At 39.0% G+C, this 26,194-nt stretch overlaps 1 protein-coding gene across 2 annotated transcripts in view; it reads left to right on the top strand.

Moving 5' to 3' along the window:
* LOC111866231 (1-phosphatidylinositol 4,5-bisphosphate phosphodiesterase gamma-1) overlaps nucleotides 1-24,304 on the top strand; it is a 44,178-nt gene extending 19,874 nt beyond the window's left edge. Inside the window, exons 12-23 of one of the 2 annotated variants that reach the window (XM_023854990.2) lie at nucleotides 1,577-1,718; nucleotides 4,272-4,453; nucleotides 5,680-5,857; nucleotides 6,630-6,701; nucleotides 10,437-10,631; nucleotides 11,380-11,601; nucleotides 12,638-12,844; nucleotides 15,574-15,688; nucleotides 17,207-17,473; nucleotides 18,523-18,662; nucleotides 20,321-20,428; nucleotides 21,916-24,304. In XM_023854990.2, the coding sequence (XP_023710758.1) occupies nucleotides 1,577-1,718; nucleotides 4,272-4,453; nucleotides 5,680-5,857; nucleotides 6,630-6,701; nucleotides 10,437-10,631; nucleotides 11,380-11,601; nucleotides 12,638-12,844; nucleotides 15,574-15,688; nucleotides 17,207-17,473; nucleotides 18,523-18,662; nucleotides 20,321-20,428; nucleotides 21,916-21,984 (1,897 nt within the window). In that variant the 3' untranslated portion in view covers nucleotides 21,985-24,304. Of the gene's footprint in view, nucleotides 1-1,576; nucleotides 1,719-4,271; nucleotides 4,454-5,679; nucleotides 5,858-6,626; nucleotides 6,702-10,436; nucleotides 10,632-11,379; nucleotides 11,602-12,637; nucleotides 12,845-15,573; nucleotides 15,689-17,206; nucleotides 17,474-18,522; nucleotides 18,663-20,320; nucleotides 20,429-21,915 lie in introns of both variants that reach the window. The other variant, XM_023854989.2, reaches the window with a different exon arrangement.
* The last annotated feature ends 1,890 nt before the right edge of the window (nucleotides 24,305-26,194 follow it).

Raw genomic sequence — 26,194 nt, 5'->3', positions numbered from 1 at the left:
CCATCTTCAGGGCAGAAGGAATTATTCTTATCTTGCCACTTTTTCTTACATGGATTAGTTTACAACATTCTCAGTGTCAGTACTATGCAGCATAAACTGGTAGGATGCTAGATGAATGATGAATTTCAAAGCATTTGGAAGGAAATGGTCCTATAATTACAACCCTGTTGACTGTACCCTTCAGCTGTTATACAGTCTTTGTTAATTGTGCCAGTTTGTAAAGTCTGCTCGATGGTATACAAGGTGCTATTGGAAAGTTCCCACACTAGGTTACAAAAGAAATGCTGTGCCTTTCAGCTGTTATATATATATAGTCTTTGTTAATCGTGCCAATTTGTAAAGTCTGTTTGATGGTATACGAGGTGCTATCAGAAAGTTCCCACACTAGGTTACAAGAGAAATGCTGTTTTAACTTGCTCAATTTTGGCTGCCATCCCCTTCAAAATAGTCTCCTTGGTAACATATACAGTGATCCCATTGTTTCTACCACACTTCAAAAGCACCGTGGAAGTCATTTTCCTTAACGCTGTTGAGTATTTCTTGCGATTCCCTTTTGATGTCAGACACTGTTTGAAAAGTTTCATTTTCAATTTGGGGAACAAAGCAAAATCACAGAGGCTAAGTCTGACGAGCATGGAGGTTGGCGAATGATAACCATGTTGTAACAAACTATGTGGTTTTCAGGAACGTGTGGGCGGGCGCATTGTCATGATGGATCCAGTTGTGGTTGTTCCAAATTTCTGGTCTTTTTCATCACATGTTTTCTCTCAAGCATCTCAGAATGTCACAGTAAAAGTCGGAGTTGACCATAATGTTAGGAGGAACAAATTCATGGTGAACACTCCCCTTCATGTCGAGAAAAATAATGAGCCTGCTCTTTGTTGAACTCTGGACCTGCCACACCTTTTTGCTCTTGGTGACTGTGGGCTCTTCCACTGCGACGATTGTTGCTTTGTTTCTGGATCATAACTGAAAATCCAACTTTCGTAACCTGTTATGATCATAGAGATAAAAGTTTGGTCCTCGTTAGCCTTCTCTTGTAGCTCAAGAGTCATGTTTACGCACCTCTGCTTTAGATCATTTGTGAAGAGTTGGGAAACAAACTTCATGGCAGTGTGGTGCATGTTCAAAATTTCATGGATGAGTTCCCGAATTTTTTCAACATTTTCAACATTCCTGGTTCAAATTCCACCTGGGACACCTACTATCATGGCTGGGATTTTCCATTGTTTTCCTTAGTCCCTCCAGACAAATGCTTTGAGAGTATGTTAAATTATAACAACTTGCGTGTTCTTTCTAATTCATTGTTCAGAATATTGCAGTCATTCAGTCTGACTTACTGATATCATCAATAAATATATTACAAAATTGCGTGTGTCAAATATCACAAGTAGTTTCCTGCCGTAAGGTTCCTCAGTAAGAGCTCTGTATATATTTTTCTTTTATTCCAATGTAAGCTGAAACTTGTTAATTTTAATTGCATTTACCCTGTTATGCACACAAGAGCATCTTGAATGTCTTTGTATTATTGTTCTTAATTTACAGTGTTGGTAACACTTATTTCATCTGCTTTCAGGCGCCAAGGAAAGGTTAACCACTGTCACATCAGATCGAAGCAAGACAAGGGGCAGACGAAGTACTATCTGATTGATTCTAACTGTTTTGATAGTTTATATAGTTTGATCACCCACTATCGCAGTCATTCACTTCGAAGCCAGGTATATATACTATAATTCCATCATTCCTATGATACTGTCATGCAGTGAAAAATCACCATATCCAAAATAGGCTTGTCAGCATGTTTGTGATTCCCCACTTCAGGTTTCAATCCAGATTAGGTTTGTGGTGTTTATAAATAGGATCAGAAAGTACCATTACAATAATTTGTTTTAATATTATTTAATATGGATAATTTCTTGAGAATGGAGCATGAAGATCAAAAGCTTCTATCTCATTTAAATTGATGGTTACAGGCAATGTTGCCTCTAAGCTGTGCTCGCATTGTCATGTAGCAGCTGTCACACACCTGCATGTGAGTCTCGGTCTCCTGCACACTTTTATTTGGTTTAGTTTACAGTCAGTTTGAATTAATAAAAATAAAATTGAAAAAAGTATGCTTTTTTGTTGTTGTTGTTATTTTTGGGGGCTTATAAATTTAACGTCTGTTTTGGACCTTTTACAAAAATCATTGCCACCCCCCTCCCTCTCCCCCAGGTGTCCAAAGCCAAACCAGCTGCTGCTCAGAAGGTGCTGTGGCTTGCACTTTTTTATTGCCGGCTCAGGGGAGCCTTGATTGCAGAAAGATTGAGATCTGTTAGTGAAGTTCATATGTAGTCTTTCATCATGTAAATATTATTTGTGTTCCTAAATGTGTGGTGGGATTTAGGGTGTGAGCATCAAACCATAAAAGCTAAAAGATAAAGGTGAAATTTCCTTGTGTTTAATTAAACACCATGCAATGAAGATCTTAGACATTTGGTAGGACTCCATGGGCAGGTGATCAGCTCTTCGCAAGGCCTCTACCTGTACACAAACACAGAAAAACCCACACACATTCAAACACTAAACATTCATGCCCTGAGTGGGATTCAAGCTCATGATCCTGGCCTCTTGAGTGAACAAAGACAATGCATGCCTTAGACCGCTTGGCTACCACAACGGGCCATATATATATAATTTAGCCTAATGGGTTCATTGTGTCGTTGTGCCGATGTATAAAATGATTAAGAATTAATTAGTTATAAGACTGGTACACAGTATTAGCAGATGTACAAGTCACTTGGTACAGAGTGCCATAAATGTTCATGGCAGCACTTCATTATTCTTCTTAGATTCACCACTAAAAGTTTTGTTTTTTGATGTACATATTGGTTGTCTTGTAGGTATATCAGTTCATGTTAGCAAGGTTGCTGGTAGGTATCTTGTGCTGCAGGTTAGTATGTACTCGTGAGCAGATGCCATTGCTTTATAACAAACAGCATGTCTCACTGAACTGTGTTTAACAACCTGTGTTCTCGGTCCCTCCATTTGTCTATCCTGTTGCTCTCCATTTCTGAGTTTTATATGTTTTTGTTGTTGTCTTTTATACCTAAAAATGCAGTGTGTGAAATAAACGAGCAGTTATTTCATAATTTAACAGTGAAAATAGAAGGGCCATGATTTATATGATGATGTTAATTATACAGTGGTGTATGATAATCAAAACTTTGTTGCACAAACCTGCATTAGAAAGGGTGTACCAGTTAAGTAAACATTTAAGCGGCCTCCGTAGTCTAGAGGTAACATTCCCACCTCATGACTTGTAGTACGTGGGTTCAAATACCTGGCGGAGGTTGTCGAATTTTTAAGGGCGGAAAAATTCAGGGAACAAGTTCTCCGGGAGGGACTTTAAGCCGTGGGTCCCGTGTCGTAGCTTTACGGCACGTAAAAGAACCTCATACCTCCAAAGGAGGTCACTGAGCCAAAATTGTGGACCTTTGCCGCCCAACAGCAGTCACTAATACCTCCGGTAGATGGGGGGAAGCATTATACATACTTCTCAGCCAGTAGAGCCGGTCTCGCTGAATGGGCGGGACTGATGGTAAGCACCAGTACCGGTAGGATATAGAGACTGGTAGAAATCATAGAGGGAAGCACAATGGACCACTATAGGTCTAAGTGCATGGGGAAACCCACCCTCTCTAATAACTAACTAAGTAAACATTTAGAGTAGTGGTCTAGATGGCATATTAAACCAGCATGTAATCCGCCCATGGTTTATGCTAACCGTCTTACAGTGTATACACTTTTTCACCTTATTCTTCACTTCCACACTACATGTTTCAGCACAACAAAAATGAAGACAGCACACACACACACACACACACACAGATCCAGCAGTACAACGCATGCAGTAACAGGAGCAAAACACAACACAGAACACGATACACAAATGTATGTAGGAAGAATGCTCACATAAAAGAGGATTGGCGTAATTCGCGTGTTTGAGTGCGACGTAGGATGAATCCTGAAAAGTTTTATTATTTAGAATTCATCGGCATATATGACGAATACAGATTTTAGTCATTTTAGACTGAAGACATCATGGCATGCAGTACAATAGTATAACGTGCATGAAGACACCTGAGGATGGCACATTAGTGCTGAAACATGTAGTGTGGAAGTGAAGAATAAGGTGAAAAGTGTATACACTGTAAGACGGTTAGCATAAACCATGGACATGAATCAGTGTAACAGGACGCTAAAATATAACATATGTAATGCGCTTTCAGGAATTCCTAATCACGTTGCAAGAACCGGTGCCTCAGCCGAACAAACACGAGGGCAAGGAGTGGTATCATCAAAATATCACTCGTGCTGAAGCTGAAGAACTGTTGAGGAGAGTTCCTTCAGACGGTGCTTTTCTAGTCAGACCTAGTGGAAATGATGTGTACTCATATGCCATCTCCTTCAGGTAACACAGTAGTAAATATCTATGAGGCCACTAGTGATGGTATTTGTTTAATATCAACAGTGAACATTTCCCTGTGTGAAGCCGGGTTAGAATACCTCCACAATGGCCCTGTGAGTCATAGAAGGCGGCAAACTGTGGGACATAAACACAAGGACCTGGTCCTCCAGGTTGGTGGTTGGATGCACTGCACTTATTGGTGCAAAATCTAAAGAAATGAAAACTGGATGCAGTCTGGCATAATCTTTTAAAGAAGGCTTTGACTCAAAAAAGGACTATTTTGCCGATTATCATCATCATCATCGGGTGGTGTTTGGCAAGAAATGATGGCGTCAGTTTTGAATAAATTCTCAGATCAAACAATGCAGCCACGTAGGACATCACTGTCTTCAAAACATTTGGCTGCAGACTCTTTACCTTCCTGGAGCAATTGTAGTTACCAGTGTCCATTCAGATGGTCTGATATGTTTTCATTTCACTGCAGTGTATACGTTATTATATGATACCGTTCTCATTACATAATGATAGCTTTACACTTGTAAGTGCAGAATTGAATGACCAACAAATCATGAGCTCAACATACTTAAAGGGGCCAATGCTTCCATCACAGAGGCTGGAAATTAAACAGTGTTCTGTAAGAACTTTATGTTTCACATTGACGTTTTTAAAATAAGTTCAAGTGTCCTTGCCCTCAGAAAAGCACCACGACACTGCCCCGGATTGACTTGTCACAGCTATGACCCTCAATGAAGATAAGTGAAGTATAATATAACATGGGTGGCCAGAGTGTTGCTAGGTAACAGACCAGTGAACAGCCTGCAACCGAATACACACAAGGCAACAATGGAAGATGTGTCTCGGGAAGGAATGTTATTGCACTTTGCTAGGCAACCGCACTAATGGAGACGCTGGCTAGGAATCGTGTCACTTGTTTTCTGTGGGGTCTTCCTTATGCAACAGTAGAACTGGGTTTCCTATGTGGTCCATGCTGTTCCCATATGAGAAGCAGTTCAGTTCAGTTCTGCAGTCGTAAACTTGAGGATTCGAGGTTTCGTCAGGAAGATGTCATTCAAGGCAGTTCAGTAGTTGATGTGTTAACCTTGAGAGTGTTATAATTGTGTGTCATAGATACAACAATCTTGAAAATGTAATAACAAATTGTGGTTATGTTATGTGGAATTATGCAATAAATTGAGTTATCAAATCCGAATCCTGTTATTGATTTTCAGGGCAGAAAAGAAAATCAAACACTGTAGAATAAAGCAAGAGGGTCGCCTCTACACAATTGGTTCAGTTCAGTTTGAGAGCCTTGTGGAACTAGTCAGCTACTACAAGCATCATCCTCTCTATCGCAAAATAAAGCTCTGGTATCCTGTGAATGAAGATCTCATCAGAGGAATAAGTCCGGTGAGTGATTTACGTTCATAACAGTGTGATCTTGTCTGATCTTAGCTGCGCGACATTGCGTCTGATTTACATTCAGTGCAAGAGATGGGCCGTGGTTTCTGTCCATGCCATTCATTTATGGTTTCTTTAATGATGCAGTTATTAGCTCAGAATATATAGCTTCAGATGTTAGATTGTTGAATGAATATTGAATTTGAAAGGATGTGTGATGAAGTAGTTGTCGTCTAATTTGAGGTACTGTACCAGCATTTACCTGGAGGGTCTGAGGAAAACTATAAAAAGACCTCAGTCATGATAGTATCTTGGCCAAGACTCGAACCAGGCACCTACCAAATACAAATAAGAAGCAGCACCACTTGAGCCAGCTTGCTTGATGTTGTTTCTCTTCTCATCTCGTCCTTCTATTTACATATCCTCATTGTCTCCTTCCTTTTGTGTGAGAGATCAAGTTTCCTGCCCTTACCAAACAACAGGGTAAACTTTATAATTGTAATTCCCATGTAATAAAATTAAAGAACTTCATTCTCTGACATTCAGTGCCGTGACCAGTTACTTTCACATCCGTTTTAATTAATTATCTATGACTAGCCAGTCTCTCAGTGCTATATAGGTTGAGTTAATGACTCAGTAGACTACAGATAAATAAGTAAATAAATAAATATCTACAGGCATCATAACCACCAACGTGAAGCTATCCACATCGTCCCCCCCTTTTTTTTAATTAATTATTGTGAACACTGTTGATTGATTATTTTTTGTTGTTTTCCAGAAGATGGGAGATACTGATGATGGTGTTATATATGGTACCCCAGGATACATGGATCCAAACAGCATTGTACCAAAGGTAAGATACAGAGAAGGTTTGGTCTGAAGCATGGGAAAGCAGCTGTGCTTCAAGTCACCGCAAATGCTTCGTATGTAGCAGCTGTTCAGCTTTGAACAGCAGATGTGCTAGCAATGCATTGCTTTGTTCATCTTCAGTGGAGCATTCAGTATATACAGAACTCTCCAATGGCTGTGACTGAATAACTTGGTCTAGAGGTAACACAATAGACTTGTATTTTAAAGGCTCTCAGTTTGAATCCCAGCTAAGACACAGGCTGTCCTGACTGAGGGTTTTCATAGTCCCTCCATGCAAATTCCAGGGTAGTACCTTCATTAGGATATGACTGATTCTTTCTGGTTCATAATTCACCAGTCATTCTTCCATTAAATGCTGTACAGTCTTGACACTAAAAACATCATTAAATAGCCCACAAGAAAACAGCTGTACTTTGAGCAGTAGCCATCTTTAAATTCCATTTTCGATTCATCACTTATCACCTCAGATCATAATAATAATAATATTTGTTCATTATCACTAAGTTCATGAAATTGTGATGATTTTAATGTATAATTAAATTTTTTTAATTCGCTTGTGGGGGGTGGAGTCCAACTGGGTCCACTCAGCATGGTGGCCACTGATTGGCCTATTATAGCCTGCTCTGGGTGATTATGATGATGGAGGATTTGGTGGAATGAAGATTGGCAGGGGAAACTGAAGTACTCGAGGTTGACTAGACCCGGGATCGAACCCGGGCCGCCGCGGTGGGAAGCGAGCAACTAACCGCTTGAGCTGTAGCGCGGCCCTTTTAATGTATAAGGAAATGATAGAAACAAGTAAGAAAGAGATTCAGAATGAAATTAAGAACAGAAGAAACACAGACAGTACCAACTTTATTTTGATTCAATATACTCGTATTATGTGTCCTCAGGTTCATATGTTCAAAACTGAAAACTGAAATATTACATTATGTAGATTTTGTATAGTCTGGAAAACTGAAAGAAGGAGACCACTTGAGGAAGTGTAGGTGCAGATAGGAGAGTCATGTTAAAATGTATCTTAAATTTAAATGGCATAAGGATGTGAACTGGATTCATCTGGTTCAGGATTGGGTCCATTGGCAGGCTGTGGTGAACATGGTAGTGCTCCCTGCAGTTCTATAAAATGCTGGGAATTTCATGACTTGCTGAACAATGATTAGTTTCTCAAGAAGGACTGTTCTTCAAGGATTGGGTTGGGTAGGTTGGTTGGTTTGTCACTAGCAGGTAGCTACTTGCATAAATGTAAGTCTTTGCAGTCTTTTGACAAAGCTTGCTCTAGAAGACAGTGTACCATGAGTTACAGATCACCGTCATATCTGTTGCTTTATTGTCCATGTTATCTTATTTATTGATGTCATGTTTCCTGCAATCTCCTTTCTTGACTCACTTCTCTGTAGCCAAGCAAAGACAATCCTCTGTGAAAACATGTATCATTACCAAGAATTTTTGGTTATAATTAATATAAGTTACAGTATTTGATTTTAGATTTTACACAGTAAATAATGTACAATGCAGGAAAACAAACAAATACCAACCATACCAAAAGTGATGTAGAAAAATTCAGTGCTGTGTATCTTATACATAAATTCTATGGGGCATGCAGTAGTGTAGTCAGTTGAGGCACTGTGCTACAGTCCAGAAGGTCACGGGTTTGATTCCTGATGAAGACATTGGATTTTTCAATTGATCTAATCCTTCCAGCCACACTATGGCCCTGGGGTCGACTCAGCCTCTAGCAGAAATGAGTATCAGGAAGCTTCCTGGTGGTAAAGGGTGACCGGCACAAAAGGCTGACAACCTTGTTACCATCTGTGAGCCAATTGTCTAGAAAATGTGGGAGCCTAAACATCTCACAACCCTGTGGGCCTTCTTGGTCCATTACAAGGATAGTATTACCTCCCCCCTCATATATGTACTCTTTATGATACCATAAAGCAAAGTGATGTGAAAATCTCAAATTTCCAGTGGATAACATTAAGATGTAAGGCAAGTTGTCCGAAGCTTTGTAATACTCTGACACCCCAAAAAGAATATATATATTTACATAACCACCACCTCCATCTTTACTGGTCAATGTGGGAAATGCAGTTCTGCACCCTGTTGCAGGTCCCTGTCAGGCTATACGGTGACAGCAGGAGCCTAAATAGCTTACAGCCACCTGGCACCTACCGTATACTGTAACTACAGTTCCCAAAATCACATATATTAAATCTTACAGACTCACTGACATGCTAAAGTTGTGCTTGGACTCCACTATATTTTAAGTAATTCTTGTAGACTTTATGACTAGCTTGACAGTAGGTCATGATCCACAGTTTTAGAAACATTGACATAAGGAATGACATGCCTTCCGTTTGTTCTTTCCGCTCTTAATTTTGTCACAAATGTAACTTCGCGTCCAGCTACTTGAAGGTTGGTTGGTTTCCAGTGACTGCATTTGGGATCATTTTACCCATTTTGCTTCTTGCTTCCCAGTAGAAAGCACTCAAGTTCTTGCTTTGTTGCATCTTGAAGAAGTTTGCACTTTTCTTTTGGGAAGCTTTGCTAGGTTTGTTGCCCATTTTCCACTACCCAGGGGATTCGTATGACTTAGAGAATGTCACGGACACAAGCAACTTTGTCCTTGGAAGGTATATCTAGATATTTTGTTAGGGATTTTTAAAGCGGCCTCCGTAATCTAGAGCTAACGTTCCCACCTCATGACTCATAGTACGCGTTTCCAAATACCCAGCGAGGTCGTCGAATTTTTAAGGGCGGAAAAATTCAGGGAACAAGTCCTCCGGGAGGGACTTTAAGCCGTGGGTCCCGTGTCGTAGCTTTACGGCACGTAAAAGAACCTCATATCTCCAAAGGAGGTCACTGAGCCAAATTACGGACGTTTCCCGCCCAACAGCAGTCTCTAGTACCTCTGGTAGATGGGGGAAGCATTATAGATACCTCTCAGCTAGTAGAGCCAGTCTCGCTGGCTGGGTGGGACTGATGGTAAGTGCCAGTACCGGTAGGATATAGAGACTGGTAGAAATCATAGAGGGAAGCACAATGGACCAATACAGGTCTAAGTGCATGGGGAAACCCACCCTCTCCAATAACTAACTAACTAACTAACTAGGGATTTTTATATCATGATCGTTTCCGAAGTTTGTATTACGTGGCATGAATACAAAGACCAATGGTTCCTGAATGTTTTGTGCTTCGTACCCCCTGAAAGAGTTAAACAGATCTCTGGACCCCATTAATTCGTGCTGTTAGAATTTTTTCCAAGGTATTAATAGTTTTCTTTATTTGTTTTCAATTTGAAATTTTTCCAAAAATTCAGGGTGGGGCAAACTTTACCAGCACCCATGACCCCACATAAAGAAATAAATTATAAAATACGTTTTTAATTCTCATGTTAATGTAAATGGACAATAGTTACATTTATATCTGTCATATGTAGAAGCTTATTCTGAGTCAATTAAAATGAAACCACAAATTGGGATGGTGTAAATAAGGACTTTGGGTACCCCGAGGCAAGCTGCTGTGGTACCAGCCAGGGGTACTGGTACCACAGTTGTGAAACACTGATATTGACTGTTCATTTGTAAACAAATATATGGACTGGTGTTGGTTGTAAAGAAACTAGCAGCAATAAGCAGGGATCAGGGAAGGTAGGCCAATGATTATGTAGGTAGAGGTGCTTGTTTTGTTGCACACTTTATATTTTCTTCCTGTTCAGGTGACAGTAAAAGCCGTGTATGACTATCAGGCATGTCGTGATGACGAGCTGTCTTTCTGTAAGCACGCCATCATCACAAATGTCAACAGGCAAGACGACGGCTGGTGGCGAGGGGATTATGGTGGGAAAAAACAGCATTGGTTTCCATCGAACTACGTGGAGGTGATTGAACCTCAAGAAAACCGTGATGATAATGTAAGGTGCAAATTCAGTTTCATTGTTTTATCTTCTGCTACAAAGAACATCCCTCTATGTGCTTTATTGGTTCCTAGATTTTAGCGTTTGAGACAGATGAGTACATCTCGTGGTGAATTTCCATGCAGCACAGTGTAGATAAAATTAATTCCATGTATTGCAACTCATTTGCAACACCTTTAGCTCAAAAACATGAACAAAGAAAGGTCACACAAATATTGTAATGAAATTAAACATCATGTAATAACATACATGATAAAGAAAATAAAATTGAGGTGATTAAGTAGAACTTTTTTGGTCCTTAAAAATAAAATAAACTTGAGAATTATTTATTAGAAATTTTTCATATTAAGTTGGGGAAGCATGTATGGTGCTCCAGCAAATCTTCAGAAACACATGTTTTTGATGGGGGTCCTGTGACATCAAGGGCTGTGGCAGACGAGTGTCATTCAGCATGTAATCTTGGTTCCTCATCCTCGTCTCCTTATTCATATGCTTTCTGTTCATCTTCCTGGTCTTTATCATCATCATCTTATGCCTTCTTTTTATTACTCTTTCTTCATTTTTATGGAATACAGCTGTGGTCTGTTTTGGCTCCCAATTTCTAGAGCTTCATTACCTTGTATGATGTTTTTATTTTGAGTCCATTTTAATTGTTTCCAATTTTGTTTTTAGTTCTGAATCTGGGCTATAGATATAATGAGACATGGACATTCTTGTTTTAACCGTAAGTATGATTTTCTTTCAGTCATCGGACTCGATGCTTCTGGGAAGTTTACAGAAAGGCAGTCTGGACATGATGGGGGCAGTAGTAGACTTGTTTGTGGGGGGGCATCCTGGGCTAGAGTGGATCCTGAGAATTCAGAACCCCAGTATGTGCACCCCATTTGAAGTGGCAGTTCCTTCTCGTGAACAAGCACTTGAGTGGATGGCCAGCATCAAGGAAACAGCCCAGTATGCTAACGTCAGGGTAAGTTGTGTCCTGGATACAGTGTCATAACATGTTACCTCTAATCCCTAGGACAGAAATCTACCTTGAAGAGGGAGGCACTCCAAAACATTGGTAACCATCTGCAAAACTGCTAGCACACTGTACTGTAACCCAAAAACTACAATATTAATTGTGATAATAGCTTGGTTAAATATAAATTGGTTTGTATCTGACATGTAGATTTGTCCTTCATGTAACAGTTTCAAGGCATTTTAGCTTACAGGTAATTAAAATCTTTTAGGCTCACATACTTTCCCTAGAATTTTGTTTCAAACCCAAAACAAACGTATATGTTAGTTGGTAGTTTTGTGTGTTTTGTTTACCATAATTTCTGCTATTAGAATTTTAATCAGGATACATTAAATTAAATGGAATGGCATTATCTTGAGTAGATGTGGAAACAAATTGTAGTCTGCTGGGTATGAGGTTCTCACAGCAGCGACTCCAAAGAGCACTATATTCTGTGACATGACACTACGTAGATCTTCAGAAACTCCCTAATATTTCAAGTGAATGTGCTGCCTTCAGGGGTGATGCTTGCTTCTTGCTGGTTGCTTACTTAGCATACTTTTTAACCCTGAAGATGGAGGCAGTACATTCCTCCAAAACATCAGTGGATGATATACCAGTAGACAGTGCTCTTCAGTTTATAGACTCTTAATTCGAAAGCTGACTGAATGTTGTGGTCAGGTGGGTACCACTCCTGGGCTGGAGACCGTTTGTCCTGACTTGAGTTCCCTCCAGAGAGGTGCTGGGAACAACAAAACAAACTCCGTGGCTTGAGTCCACAAGTGAACTATACTGACCGAGCAACCACCGCTTGTCAGTTGGGATAATACCATAAATTAGGCCATGACCTCTTCCTTCCACGTCATCTCCAATGCAGTATTCACTCATCTGAGCTAGTGTCAGTATGAAATAAATATATAAATATGGAAGCTAACATTGCACGTTATGAGTGTACATGTGTGGTCAACGCTGTGACCTAATGTTCATGCAACTCCTCTGTTTGCAGGAGACACAGCACAAGGATTTGGAAAGGCAATGGAGGATAGCAACTGAAATGTCCAATCTTATTATATATTGTCGTTCAGTTGCATTTAATGCCGAGAAAATTAGGAAGAACGGCTTTATCTTCTATGAAATGTCTTCATTCCCAGAAACAAAAGCAGAGAAACTCATCTGCCAACAAGAAAACAAATTTTTCCTTAAATATCACCAGGTATGTAATGCATCTTGATAACTTTTTTGTAGCCAGACGCTGGCTGAGGGATGCTATGACATAGGATGAGAAAATTGTCCCTTAGAATAGGCCTAGGTAGACCACACACCGGCATGCGTCAAGACACAATGTCTGCAACACGATGCAAAGAAAGGAGCTCAGTTGAAATGAATGAGATTATGAAAACTGCCGCACTCCGGTCTGAGTCATGATGCTGACGTCAGCTTCATGCTGATGAATCATGAATGAAGCAAGACCGGGTCTTTTATCTCATGTCTTGATGCAGTTGGTGTGCAGCCGCCCTCAGAGTTCCTCTTGATTCTTCAGCTGGAGATGAGACATGTATTTCAGGCTTTGATGTTTGCGATTATGTATAAGCTGTAGAATGTGATGTGATGCTGCTTTTCTGTTGTAGTTTATATAAATAGTGACAGTAGATACTGGTCTTTGGTGTCTGAATTGTTTCCTGATGAGGTTACAGTTGTCTGCTACACCCCCTGGCTGGCTTTCATGACTCTACAATCTTTTTATTGGAAGACCTGATACATGTGGGGCACACAGTACCATAGTTGGTTGAGGCAGTGTGCTACAAGCCAGAAGGTCACGGGGTTCAATTCCTGAAGAGGCTATTGGATTTTTCAATTGACCTAATCCTTTCAGTTGCACTGTGGTCTGGGGTGAACTCATCCTCTAACAGAAATGAGTACAAGGAATTTTCCTGAGGGGTATTTTTTTTTATTGCTAGTGTGGTGGGACTCAGTCCCTTGTACTGCAGCCACTTCTGGCCTATTGTACCAGCCCCAGATGATAGGTGAGGGTGATTGTGGAGCAATTGGTGGAATGAAAATTGGCAGGTGAAACCGAAGTTCTTGGAGAAAACCTGCCCCAGCGCCACTTTATCCACCACAAATCCCACTTGACCAGACACGGGATCGAACCCAGGCCGCTGCAGTGGGAAGCCAGCAACTAACCGCTTGAGCTAGGGCGCGGCCTTCCCTGAGGGGTAAAGGGCAGCCTACGCGTAAGGATGACAACCTTACCACCATCTGTGATTGTCTAGAAAATGTGGGAGCCTTGATGTCCTATGGGCCTCCATGGCCTACTACAGGGATAGCTCTACCCTTCCCCCTGCCCCTCTTATCTTGGTATAAACTCTAATTAATCACATGTTGTACTCCGCTTGGCCAGTGTGTCTGTAGTGATTCTTTCACGTTTGTTGAATTTAACAAATGATTAGCATTTCAGTTGGCTGTACTGAATTAGTAACCTTTGCATTGTGACAAATAATTGTGGGTTCATTGTGAGTTGAAGTTAAAAATCAGGACTCAGCCGCATGCAATTTTTGAGCCAGTTATTAAGAAGCCAGGATTTGAACTGCAGCTGTCCCATAATGTATCTCGGACTCATGAGGTACACTTTCTTTATAGCTTTACTGCTGAAAGTGTAGGTACAGGTGAATTGTCCTTGTGCTTAGTTATGCAGCTAGTCATGAAGGTGGGTGGAGGGTATGGAGGTATAGCCACATGCATTCATAAATAGCTGAAGATGGAGAAGAGTGGGTGCCTTCATGCTTTGCACACTTTGCACTCAGATGAAGAAATCCTTACTGCATGAAGTCAAAATATTGATTGTATGATGCTTGGATTTTGATGTATGGAATTGAAATACTTTCTGATATCTCAAAATCTATATATTCAAGACTAATGGTTAAAGCAAGTGTCACGTAACTTCGAACAGAACTGGCCGCCTGTCACTTCTCATACCCTCGAACCCACCCCCTTGTCTGAAATTTTTCTTCTGCGCATTCAAGGTTACTCTTGGCCTTGTTCGAAGTTACATGACACTTGCTATAATTATATTTTTCAAATACCTATAATTTCTGCTTGTTCAAGTTCCCCCCCCTAGATTTTGTGTATTTAATTTAATAAATGAGTTTAATTTTGGAGATGACTTCTTAAGGATATTTTAACGTATTTGATTAACACATTGCCAGGCAATGGCTCCATAAAAAAGTCCCAACACAACAATGGAAACTGTGTCTCAGTGGGCAAATATCATAGCTCGTTGTTAGGCAGCAGTCAGTGCACAAATGAACTAGCTGGTTGGCAATCATGTGACTTGTGTTTTCTGTGTGGTCTGCACCACACAACAATAGAACTGTGGCTTCTGCATTGTCTGTGGCACAGCTGTATAACGCGAGTTCATTTGCAGCTGAGGATGTTTTAATTGAGTTCCGGGGTTCCAGATGGATTGAACAAGAAATGGCAAGAAGACTTTTATTGATTTGAAGTTCCAGTTTCTGTGTTGAGATCCGTTGCCAGGAGATGACTAGGGAAGATGGAGAATCCTAATGCGTGTGCAACGGTGAACTGAAGTGTGTAAATCAGCGATAGTGTTGTATTAATTGTAATTAAGGGAGATTGTAACCGAAGTGCCAATAAATCCAATCATCCTATCTAGAACCCTTTATTTTTGTCACTCGTACCCCCTACATGTGACAATACGTAAATATTGTGATTGAAAACTTTTGAAATTTTTTCATGTACACTGTCAAGAATAGATTTTCAGGAAGAGAAAGTTGTACATATGCATGTGTACCATTTATTTTTCATGGAAAAAGAGTGAACACCAAACATTGAAATCTGGTGTTCAGTACTTAATGTAATCCTGGATTTGAGCATGTTTAACTAAGTTGTCTCCAGTTGCTGATTTGTTCATGTTTTAAACAGATCCAGTTTAGCCGCGTCTATCCAAAAGGACAGCGTATAGACTCTTCCAATTACAATCCCATCCCTATATGGAACTCAGGAGGTCAAATGGTAGCACTCAACTACCAGACACCAGGTACAGTGACTGCACATTCAAACTGCCCAGCATAGTTGTACCTTGGATCTGTGACTCAATACATTTCTGTCATACATTGAACAATTGCACATCAAGTTCATTATAATATGGGACATGTAGGGTTACACTCCTGGAGCTCAAGACTCGGAGCCATTTTCCAACATTTTAACCCCTGTTATGCAGTCATATTTCTTTTATTATAAAATCAACAAAGGGACATGAAATAACTTAACATTACACATTTAAATTGTTAAATAAAGTTAGTTGGGAGTCAGGATAACTCAGTTGGTATAACGACTGGCTACGGGCTGGACAACTAAGGAGTCACGGTAGGGACGAGAATTTCACTTCTCAGTGTTGTCCAGACTGGCCCTGGGGCTCAGCCAGTCTCCTATCCAATGGGTACTAGGTTCTCTTTCCCCAGCGTTAAAGCAGCTGGGGCATGAAGTTGACCACTCACCTCCAACTTGTGCGGTCAAGAAAACATGGATCTGCACATCCCTGTACGTCTTCATGGCGTAGTGCTTAATTAGCTAAGCACAGGGACAACTTTACTTTTAAATATAAGTTAATTGATGTTTTAACATAGATCATTAAGAATTTGATTTAAGCCACCAGAGCATTATAACACAGGTTGTTAAGAATGATTTGAACTATTAGAATATTTACAGACTTTATGAAGAAATACATTTTTATTTAATTAAAATCTGGCATCTCCAGTACCGCATTGAGTTCTGGTAGGAGTGCTTTGGTTATATATGATTGTGGAAAGGACTCAGTTTGGCAAAGAATTTTGTAATAGTGGTCACTGGGGCCTTGAGTTTTCTGAAGAAGTTGTCCGAAGTCCAAAATTCGAATTTTGAGTTGTAAGTTCAAAGATTCAGAGTGTAAGCCTGATGGTTGTTAATTAAATTGGATTGTATAAGTCCAGAAACTCGTAACTTGGGAACTTGTATATTTAGGTCTGACTGTCTTCAAATATGTTAAGGGAATAAAGGGACAATACTTCTAAAGTTTCGTTACACAAAGTGCAAATGTTATTGATCACATTGATCGACTGTTATTTGATATATGTAACATGTAATACATAGGGTACAGCCCACAAATAATGAGGAAGACATTGTGTATTATATACCTTTCTGGGACATGAAGAAGACTGTTCTTGAAAATTATGTGATAAATTTTATTTTTGAACCTAGATTGTCAGCTAAACTGAAATAGGGTCCAGATCTAAACTTTTGTGCTGCACTATACCTTTAACCCTTCGGTTCTCCTTAACATGGAAGAAAATAGTAAGGTTAAATGGACCCTGCCTCTATAGTAAAATCACATTTAAAATATAAATTCCCCCACCCACACCCCAAAAAAAGGAAAAACTGGGTTGGTTGCACCACACACCAGTCTTCTAAATGGAGCTGACAAAAGCTTGTGTTCCAAGAACCATTTATGTAACGTACAACAAAGAATGGCTGTATTGAGGCATCTTCCCATGAATTTTCATTGGTGCCCTCTTTGCAGACAAAGCAATGCAGCTGAATCAAGCCAAGTTTCGAGAGAACAGAAACTGTGGCTTTCTCTTGAGACCAGAATTTATGTTCAGGGAAGATTTTGATCCATACGATAAGAACACGTTGGTGGGAGTGGAGCCACTCACCCTGTCAATACGGGTGATTGGAGCAAGGCATCTAAGCAGATCTGGTCGTGGGACTTCCAGCCCATCGGTGGAAATCGAAGTGGTCGGTGCTGAATATGATTCAGGATCAAAACTGACCACAAAGACAGTCTGTAAGTGATGTTAGATTTGGTTCTTTGAGTGACAGAAGATGTTTTCAGTGATTAACCATTTTATACATAAACTAAATTGGAGATGACTTTTGCCTGACGTGTTGCAGAAAGTTGCTGCCTCTATCATCATGGTAGAAGAGCAACCAAGTGTAGAAAAAAGTGGTACAGATATAAGGACAGGGAGGGCAAGCCCAGGACCCTGAGCAAGCCAATAGGATAAGCCCGTTTTGTGACAGTAGGTTTCTGCCTTTCTCTGTTTCCATACAATTTTTTTTCCCCCACACTTGTCATACTCTTCTACCCTGAAGATGGAATCAGCAGGTTCCTTGGAAATGTTCACAGATATCTACCAGACTACACAGTGTCATGCCAGAAGACTACTGTTTATGGATTGAGCTTGATACTAAATGTAATAGAAATTAACTGTAGTTGATTTGAGATTAATATGTGTTTGGGTGGGTTGGGGTCACAGGCAACATGCTGTGTAAGCACATTCTTATTTCTGCAAAGTGTGTGTCTAGTTTACTCAGTTTGTCTGTCTGTAAACCTGAAAAACTTTGAAAACAGACAAATTTTAATGAAATTTGATATTGGAGAGTTGTATGAAAAATTCTAGAGCCATTTTCTTCATTAGATTGAGGCAGTTTTTACAGTCACTTTACATGATCATCTACATACCTTTCTGCATATATCTTGAACATAACTTGCACAACACTTATCAGAGCAAAAATGTTTGGAATAAAAAGTTGCAGACAGAAATGGAACATGCATTTTATTTTTTTTTTTTTTTTGTCCTTCAGTCTTAAGCTTTTCAAGATAATTAAACAAATCAGACGCCTTGTGTACATTTCCGAATTGACATTAAATCGATTGTCTATGTTTTTTGATTATTTATGCATCTGTCCCCCTTTGTTTACATGGCAGGCCAGAAGTATACTGTACTACAGACTCTGATGGTACTAACACACATAATAACAGAACAGAAAGCTATGATCTTTTAGATAGGAATTTTCTCAGTCTAGGAAATGTCATTCTTACCCTTTTTGCAGCTGATAATGGTTTTAACCCAGTGTGGAACGAGATCTGTGAATTTGATGTGATCAACCCACACTTTGCTCTACTCAGGTTCGTCGTCCAAGATGAGGATGTGTTTGGCGATTCAAACTTCATAGGACAGGCAACGTATTCTGTAAGTATCAAGTTGCACCGACATCATGTAAGCATAGGTTAGTTGATATTTATACAGAAGTGGACTATGTACTAATTTCTATAAATGTAAACATTATCCCCACATATAGACATCATACCATGAAGACAGAGGGGTTTTGGATGTTATTTCAAGCATTTGTGACCCCAGCAAGAAATTTCTGGTATGAGTTTTGCTTTATGGTGTGACCGTTGTTAAATCTCTTCAGGTTATGCGGGTTTTAGCATTTATTCGTATGCTTGGAATTGTTTAAATAAGGCCCAACTTTCATTTGAAGTCAGGGAATATAATAATTCACGTTCTTTAGGTGCGAGTTCTAATTTCCAACATTCAAAATTAAGATAGGATGTAATTTCGGAATATAAGAAACATTTTCCCATCGCAGTCAATTTAGGGACCACAAACCTCAGTAGTTACTATAGGATTATGATGATGGTGTATAACACACAGAGATACTGGGTTTTGGGACTTTATCCATCGTCCTGGTTTTTAAGATAACTAAGAAAAACACGACGTTTCGGAAACTGGATCTGTTTCTGTCCTCAGGTGAGGGAAAAACACCTATTCTGTTGGGTCCCTTAGAAAGAGCTAGCCCCAGTCTTTGTAAGGGACCCAACAGAATAGGTGTTTTTCCCTCACCTGAGGACAGAAACAGATCCAGTTTCCGAAACGTCGTGTTTTTCTTAGTTATCTTAAAAACCAGGGCGATGGATAAAGTCCGAAAACCCAATATCTCTGCACAAACCTCAGATCTGGCAAATTATGTTTTTGGAAATGTGAGTATACTTTTTGTTTCATTGTTTCTTTTATGTGTGTTGGAAATGTATTGAAGTTCTCATAGCAGTAAATATTGGGATTACAGTCTTTTTGTATTGGACCCCATGTAGTCTGGTAGGTAGGCTCCTCTGAAACATTGACACGAATGAGTATTATTCAAATGGAACTTGTTCATGGTTCTAGTGAACACAGTCAGTCACAGGTGATCGCCTGGCTGGGTGCATGAGAAATCAGTAGTACAAGCTGTTCAGCAGAACTGGTTTATTAGAGCAAACAGGGACAGTGTGACACAGTTAAATGCTCTCATTCCAAGTGCAGAACCTGCCCAAAACCACTCCTTTTATCATTGGTTTTAAAACAAATGTATTTGCATACACGGCACACATTCTCCAGGGGATTTCACCTGGTTGACTGCCATATGCTCTAGTGGATAGAAGGCAGGTCAGTGGTTGTGTTTATGCACAGCACTGTGATCACCTAGAAGTGGATATATTCACTCACATCGCTACAGGCAGTTTTTATTTGAAAGACCCTTCCTTGTATCTACCACACTACAGGTTATCACGTCCAGGGGTGGAAGCAACTCTTCACAAGTAGCTAGAGTCTCCAGATCAATTGCAGAGCCCAGAGAATGACTGTAGATATTGTAAAGAAAATTATCACAGTGCATGTTTAGGAATGCGATACTACATTAACTATTAAGGATGATAGTCATGACATCTTAGGGCACTGTAAATAGCTTTCTTAAAAGAAATCACTCTGAAACTAAGTAGACAGCTTCTACCACTTCTTCCAGCTCTGACCATTTCCCAGAAGATTGTAATCTTAGAATGCAGACGTTTTTAACACGTAGTTTTGTGTAGGTCTCAACTCTGCGGAGTGGTTATCGCAGCATTCCGCTCAAGAATGCATACAGTGAGGACCTCGAACTGGCTTCTCTGTTGGTGCATATAAATATTAGGAACAAATTGGTAAGTGTTTATAGTGGGTAAACATTGTGTTCAGAAAGAGAACATAAGAAATGGTTTTAAACTATGGATTTAATCAAGTTTTCCCTTCAAGAAAATGCTCAGTGTCATTCCTGAATATTCTCAAAGAGAACAGTGTTTCAGAAACTGCAACTGTTTCCATCTTCAGGTGAAAGGCTGGGGATGCACCTATGTCCTATATATACACAGTGTACGAGTATGTTGTTTTAGTGATGGAGGAAAATGTATTGTCATGTGATGGAGTGTTACTGTAGGCAGGGTTTGGATTCATAATTGGATTTATTGGACTCTTTTTAACTATCATTTGTGGTCACATCTTCGCTGTGCTACTTGGTAATGGCTTCCAACAGCAGGCATTCCCCTCCTCTTTGTTCCCAACTTGTCCCCAGCCTCAGTTACCAGCTTTTGCAACTCTCAACTGACTGTTAACCTGCAGACAGTCTTTTGACTCGACTCAGACTTTGCTAAGACTCTGTTTGGACTGACTGGTAATGGCAGCTGGTCCTCATTATATAGCTTTGACATGGACCACAGAGAAAACACAGCTTCTCAACAGCTCTTCTGTTGGAATTTTCAAATGACAGCTACTGAACCATTGCCTAGCAACAGGCATGTTTACAGAGCCGTTCCCTAACAACGGCTGGCTCTGCCGGCTTCACAAATATGGCTTTTAGCAGACATGCTATAGTACTAAAGATATTATGCAAAGAATCACATGAATCAGTACCAGAACATTAGCTGTTTGCTAGTCGTACACTCATTTTGTACACTTGTATCTCAATCTGGTACATCCTCACAACTTACGAATTTCCTGACTTAACAATTCCATTGTATTATAGTCATACCTTAACATAAGTCTTTCTGCTGTACAAATTTCCAGACATAAGATCCCATTAATTTAATATACATCAGACTTGCAGTTGAATTTTTAAGACCTATGAATCAGAAGTCAAATTTCAGGCTTAAACTATGTTATAATGCTTTTTGGCGGCTCAGATCATAACGCTTTACCCATCCCTGATAAATTTACTTATTTTTAATACTTCAGATAGTTAAATGGTTCGTGATATGTTATTTTATGTTTCCTGTTGATTTTATAATAAAAACAATAGAATTATGTCATACTAGGGGTTAAAGTATTGAAAAATGTATTTCAGCTTTGAGTTTTGGAAATGTAACCCTATACATCCCATATTATGAGCCTGACTTAGAGCCAATTTTTGGGATCACATTAAGTCATAAGTCACAAGTACTGCTGTGTAATGAGCCACTTTTGAGTTAGGTGAATTTCATTTATGTGTACAGTGAGGTAGGGATTGTACAAGATGGTATAAACCAATATTAAAATTATGTTATAACTTGTTGGTAGACCTTATTCAATTCCATCCAGATCCATTAAGTGTGTAGAAACAGACATACCAACCTCTGATGAGGAATTGTTAATGTTATTTTATCTCTCTATCCATCAGGAAGGGACAAATGGAATACTGACAAATTCGGTATCAGCTAGGAGCCCAATAGGAGACAATGAAGACTGATAATGAATGTCTACAAAGAGAGCCTGTACTGACAGTTACTCTCGTAAAACTTTCATGAGTCTTGTTGTAGAACTCTACACATGTCAAGGTAATTTCTGTGCAAAGAGGTATGTATAGAGAGTTTGTCTTTGCTAGAAGGTGCAACAAAGATTGAATTATATTATCGAAACCCTTATCACTGTACCAGAAGTGCATTAGCCTTTCAGCTGCAATCAGATATGCTCTGCAGTCTTACAGGTCACTCAAGGAACATTGGACAGAGTGTAGTGGCCAGTCATCACATCCAGTCTACGTTGCTTAACCGCACTGGACAGTCCTGGATGCTGTTTATTGTTGATCCTTCTTTCCATTGTTTTGTGCTGGCCCAACTTGATTGGAGTGTGTCGGTAATGGGTACCAGGAATGTGTGGCTACTGGCACACTCCCGCAGATTAGGCTCACCGTGAAGTGATGGAAGGTGCAATGATTGACAAGACAGTCTGAATATTACGGCTGACCACCAGACTCCACTCACTGCTCCTATAGTGGTCGATGCTTGGACAGGTTGCTGGGCTCTGACAGTGTAATGTGTGTAAATGTAACTTATATCACACATCGCATTAACCCTGATGACAGAGGCAGAGATCACCTTTGAAACGTTTGTTATCAACTACATTTTCACACAGCTTAGAACTAACTCCATGGACCAGTCTTTCTGGAGAAGCTAATCATTGCTCAGCTAGTCAAGAAATTCACCACCTTTTACTGAATTTGTAGGTTGTTTCTTCAAAAGAGCCCACCCCTGGCCCCTATCATGAACCAGATTAATCTTGCCCACACCCTCCCCACCCTATTTCTTATCTTCCCAACTGTAACTAAGTCTTCTTACAGCTCTCTTCCTTTCAGTATTTCTGATCAGAAATCTCTATGCATTTCTTGTTTCTCACATGCATGCTAGCTAGGCAGGAAGTAATGTAGTTACCAAAAACATTGATGTAAAGAACAGTTTTAATGTTTTGTGTTGTGTGTATCTATTGGTTACATGTGATATAATTTGAATATTTTAATTAATACATTAGAGACAACTTTTTACATGTGCCTTTTACCTCTTATGAGCCTCATTTTCCACTTAAAATTGAGAGAACAATCACAGCTTTACTTTTGGGGCTCAATTTTTATATATGTTTTATTTGTGTTTTCTGTTTTATATTTATATATTTTATTATTATTAACCGTTCACTGCCCTACAGATTTAACTGGAAACGTGTATTGAGCTCTCTCATGACCTTAAAATTGAAATTATTCTTATTTTAGTCTGATGAAGGGAAGTCTCTATGTTCTGTTCAAATTCTGATTTTCTCATCTGTGAGCAGTATACTCTCAATTAGATGTGTGCTGAATATCCAGCTTGTGGCTCAGTCATGCACCTATTAATTTTTCTCAGCCTGTCTCTCCGTCTGTCTGTATATGAAACAGATTGAGAGTCACTAAGTAAATTTTCATGAAATTTGATGGTGGAGAATTTTTTTAAGAATTGTCAAACTGTTTCACTTGTCATTTAGCTTCTACAGTTTTTGTGTTTATAGTTTAAGATAGTATTATTGCTTAAAGTAAGGTTAAGAGTCTATAATCTTTTATAGTCTTTTAAAATATATGTTATAAATATTTATAATTTATTCTGTTAGGAAATAATTTCTGTCTGTTGTCAAAAAGAAAGCAGTAGCTGTTGAAACTGTATGCATATATTTTCTTTCACCCATGAAAGAATATTCAGAAGCCAGACATATCAAAAAACATATCATAATATCTGTTGTTTGTCTGAATAGAGAATTTACTTGATCTTGTCACCTTTATATCTTTCTAAATGCCATCATAAAAACATTTTCCCATACTAATCATTATTTAATTGTGCTAGTACTGAAGTAACTAAGTGAAAACTAGAATTAGTAAATACTTATTAGTCTTATGATAGAGTGGCTCTATGCAAGCTCAGTGGGCTTTTATGCTGCAGGGTTGAGTCAGTTCTCTTACACAGACAGACAGTATAGGTATTGATATTGTTAAATACAATGCGGTCACATTTTATATGAATTTGAAATAGTGCGATAGAAAAGTTAAAGTCTCACTTTATGCACAAAGTTTGAACTAATGTGAATCCCCCCCCCCAAAAAAACATTCGGCAACAATCACATATGTTTCAGAACTATGAGAAAACTTTTATTGAATTACTGGAGGTCTTCACAAAAGCTTTCAGTCATAAAATGCGACTGCACCATATCTTTTATTTTTATGGGTATATCTGTATATTTAGGGAGCACGCGGTAGTGTAGTTGGTAGAGGGGCTGTGCTACAAGCCGAAAATCACGGTTTCAAGTCCCGATGAAGTCAATGGATTTTTTTTTCAATTGACCTAATCCTTCCAGCCACACTATGGCCCTGGGGTCGACTCAGCCTCTAACAGAAATGAGTACCAGGAATTAATTAAATAACTTTCCTGGGGAGTAAAGCGCAGCCGGCGTGTAAGGCTGACAACCTTACCGCCATCTATGAGCCCATTGCCTAGAAAATGTTGGACCCTCAACGTCTCACAACCCTATGGGCCTTTACAGCCTGTTACAGGGATAGCTTTACTTGTTTATCTGTATATTTAAGTATAGTTACTTATCACATACCACAACCGCTCCATTATTCTCCTTTTAATATTCATTACCAGGTCTGAAGATAGCCTTCTAGCAAAGATAATTCAAAGATGTATTACAGTTAGATGTATAACTCTAGTGACAGTAAAGTTTGAAACAGTACTGAGTATCAGAATGTGAATGATTTATATGTAGGCTGTATTTGTATTCCATATTTAAAGTAATGTCTGCCATAAGATTGTAACTTCCATATAATCTCATCATAATGACTGATAGTGTAAAAGATTATTAACGCTGTACAGTGTGATTGATATGTTTTTTCTTCTTTTTTTAATCTTTTATCCTTTACTTGTTTTCGGTCAAGGTGACCATCTTCAGAAGGACAAATCAATACATTTATTTATTTATTTTATTATCATTCATTGATCCATTCAAGTACCTAACCATTGGATATAGAAATTATCAGTAGATTACATTGATATATTACATAAAATTGTCTTAACATAAAATAAACAACAGTTAAAATATATATAAGAAACCAATGAATGCAAACTAAAATACAAAGTTATAATTACTGGGATGCCCTAAGATCAAATTTATTATTCCTATCAAGATATCTTCAACAGAATAAAAAGGTTTTCTATAAGAAAGTTTTTCAATTTATGTTCAAATTTACAATGCCATTGGTCATTATCAGGGCCTGGATTTTGATGACCTGAAAATATTTTAAAAATGACCGAAAAAATCCAGAAAAATTACTAAAATATGACCCAAAAATGTAATATGCAGGACCCGGATTTTGATGACCTGAAAATATTAAGAAAATGGCCGAAAAGATCCAGAAAAATGACCTGAAGGAGAAAAGAAAGAACACTTCACTTCCATGTTATTCACATTTCAGAAAACATATGAAGAAAAATTCCCTAAAATGTCCAAAAATTACAAGAAATACCCTTAAAAGTCCAAAAAATTACCTTAAACCAAAAAATGACAAAAATTTACATTTCTGTAACCAGCAGCTCATATCCGAGATTTATATATTTAAGAGCATCGCATAGGATACAAGGAAAAAAGATGACATGTCATCAAAATCCAGGCCCTGGTAATTAGCAGTAAATACAAACATTACTGTTTCTGAATGTATTGATATTTCCTTCTGAAGATGGTCACTTCGACCAAAACATGTAAAGGATGAAAGATTAAAAAAAATATATCAGTCACACTGGATGGCATTAACAATCTTTTATACTCTTGTTAGTGTGACGGACCAGGATGAAGCAAGTCAAATTAATGACTGATATAGCAACCACATGAACAGGTTGGGGAAAGGGTGAACTGGTGCTCTTATTTTGGCTGGAGAAATTACCAGACATAGTTAACCCAAGTGTTACAGAAAGGGAAACTACATCTGTGTTTCAGAAGGAAGCAAATTTGCCCTGTGTATCTTTAAAAGCATATCATTCTCACTCCTGTTTAACAGTATTGACAGATATTGAATTTGAGATTCTCACTTCATTGACCAAAGACTGCTGTTTTCCAGGATGTTCTATGGTGTCATGTCCCAGAAGTCTTCAGTATTGACAGAATTCTAC

The sequence above is a fragment of the Cryptotermes secundus genome, unplaced genomic scaffold, assembly GCF_002891405.2.
Source record: "Cryptotermes secundus unplaced genomic scaffold, Csec_1.0 scaffold834, whole genome shotgun sequence".
In the NCBI taxonomy this organism is placed as follows: Eukaryota; Metazoa; Arthropoda; class Insecta; order Blattodea; family Kalotermitidae; genus Cryptotermes; species Cryptotermes secundus.
This window is presented reverse-complemented; position numbering and strand designations above follow the sequence as displayed.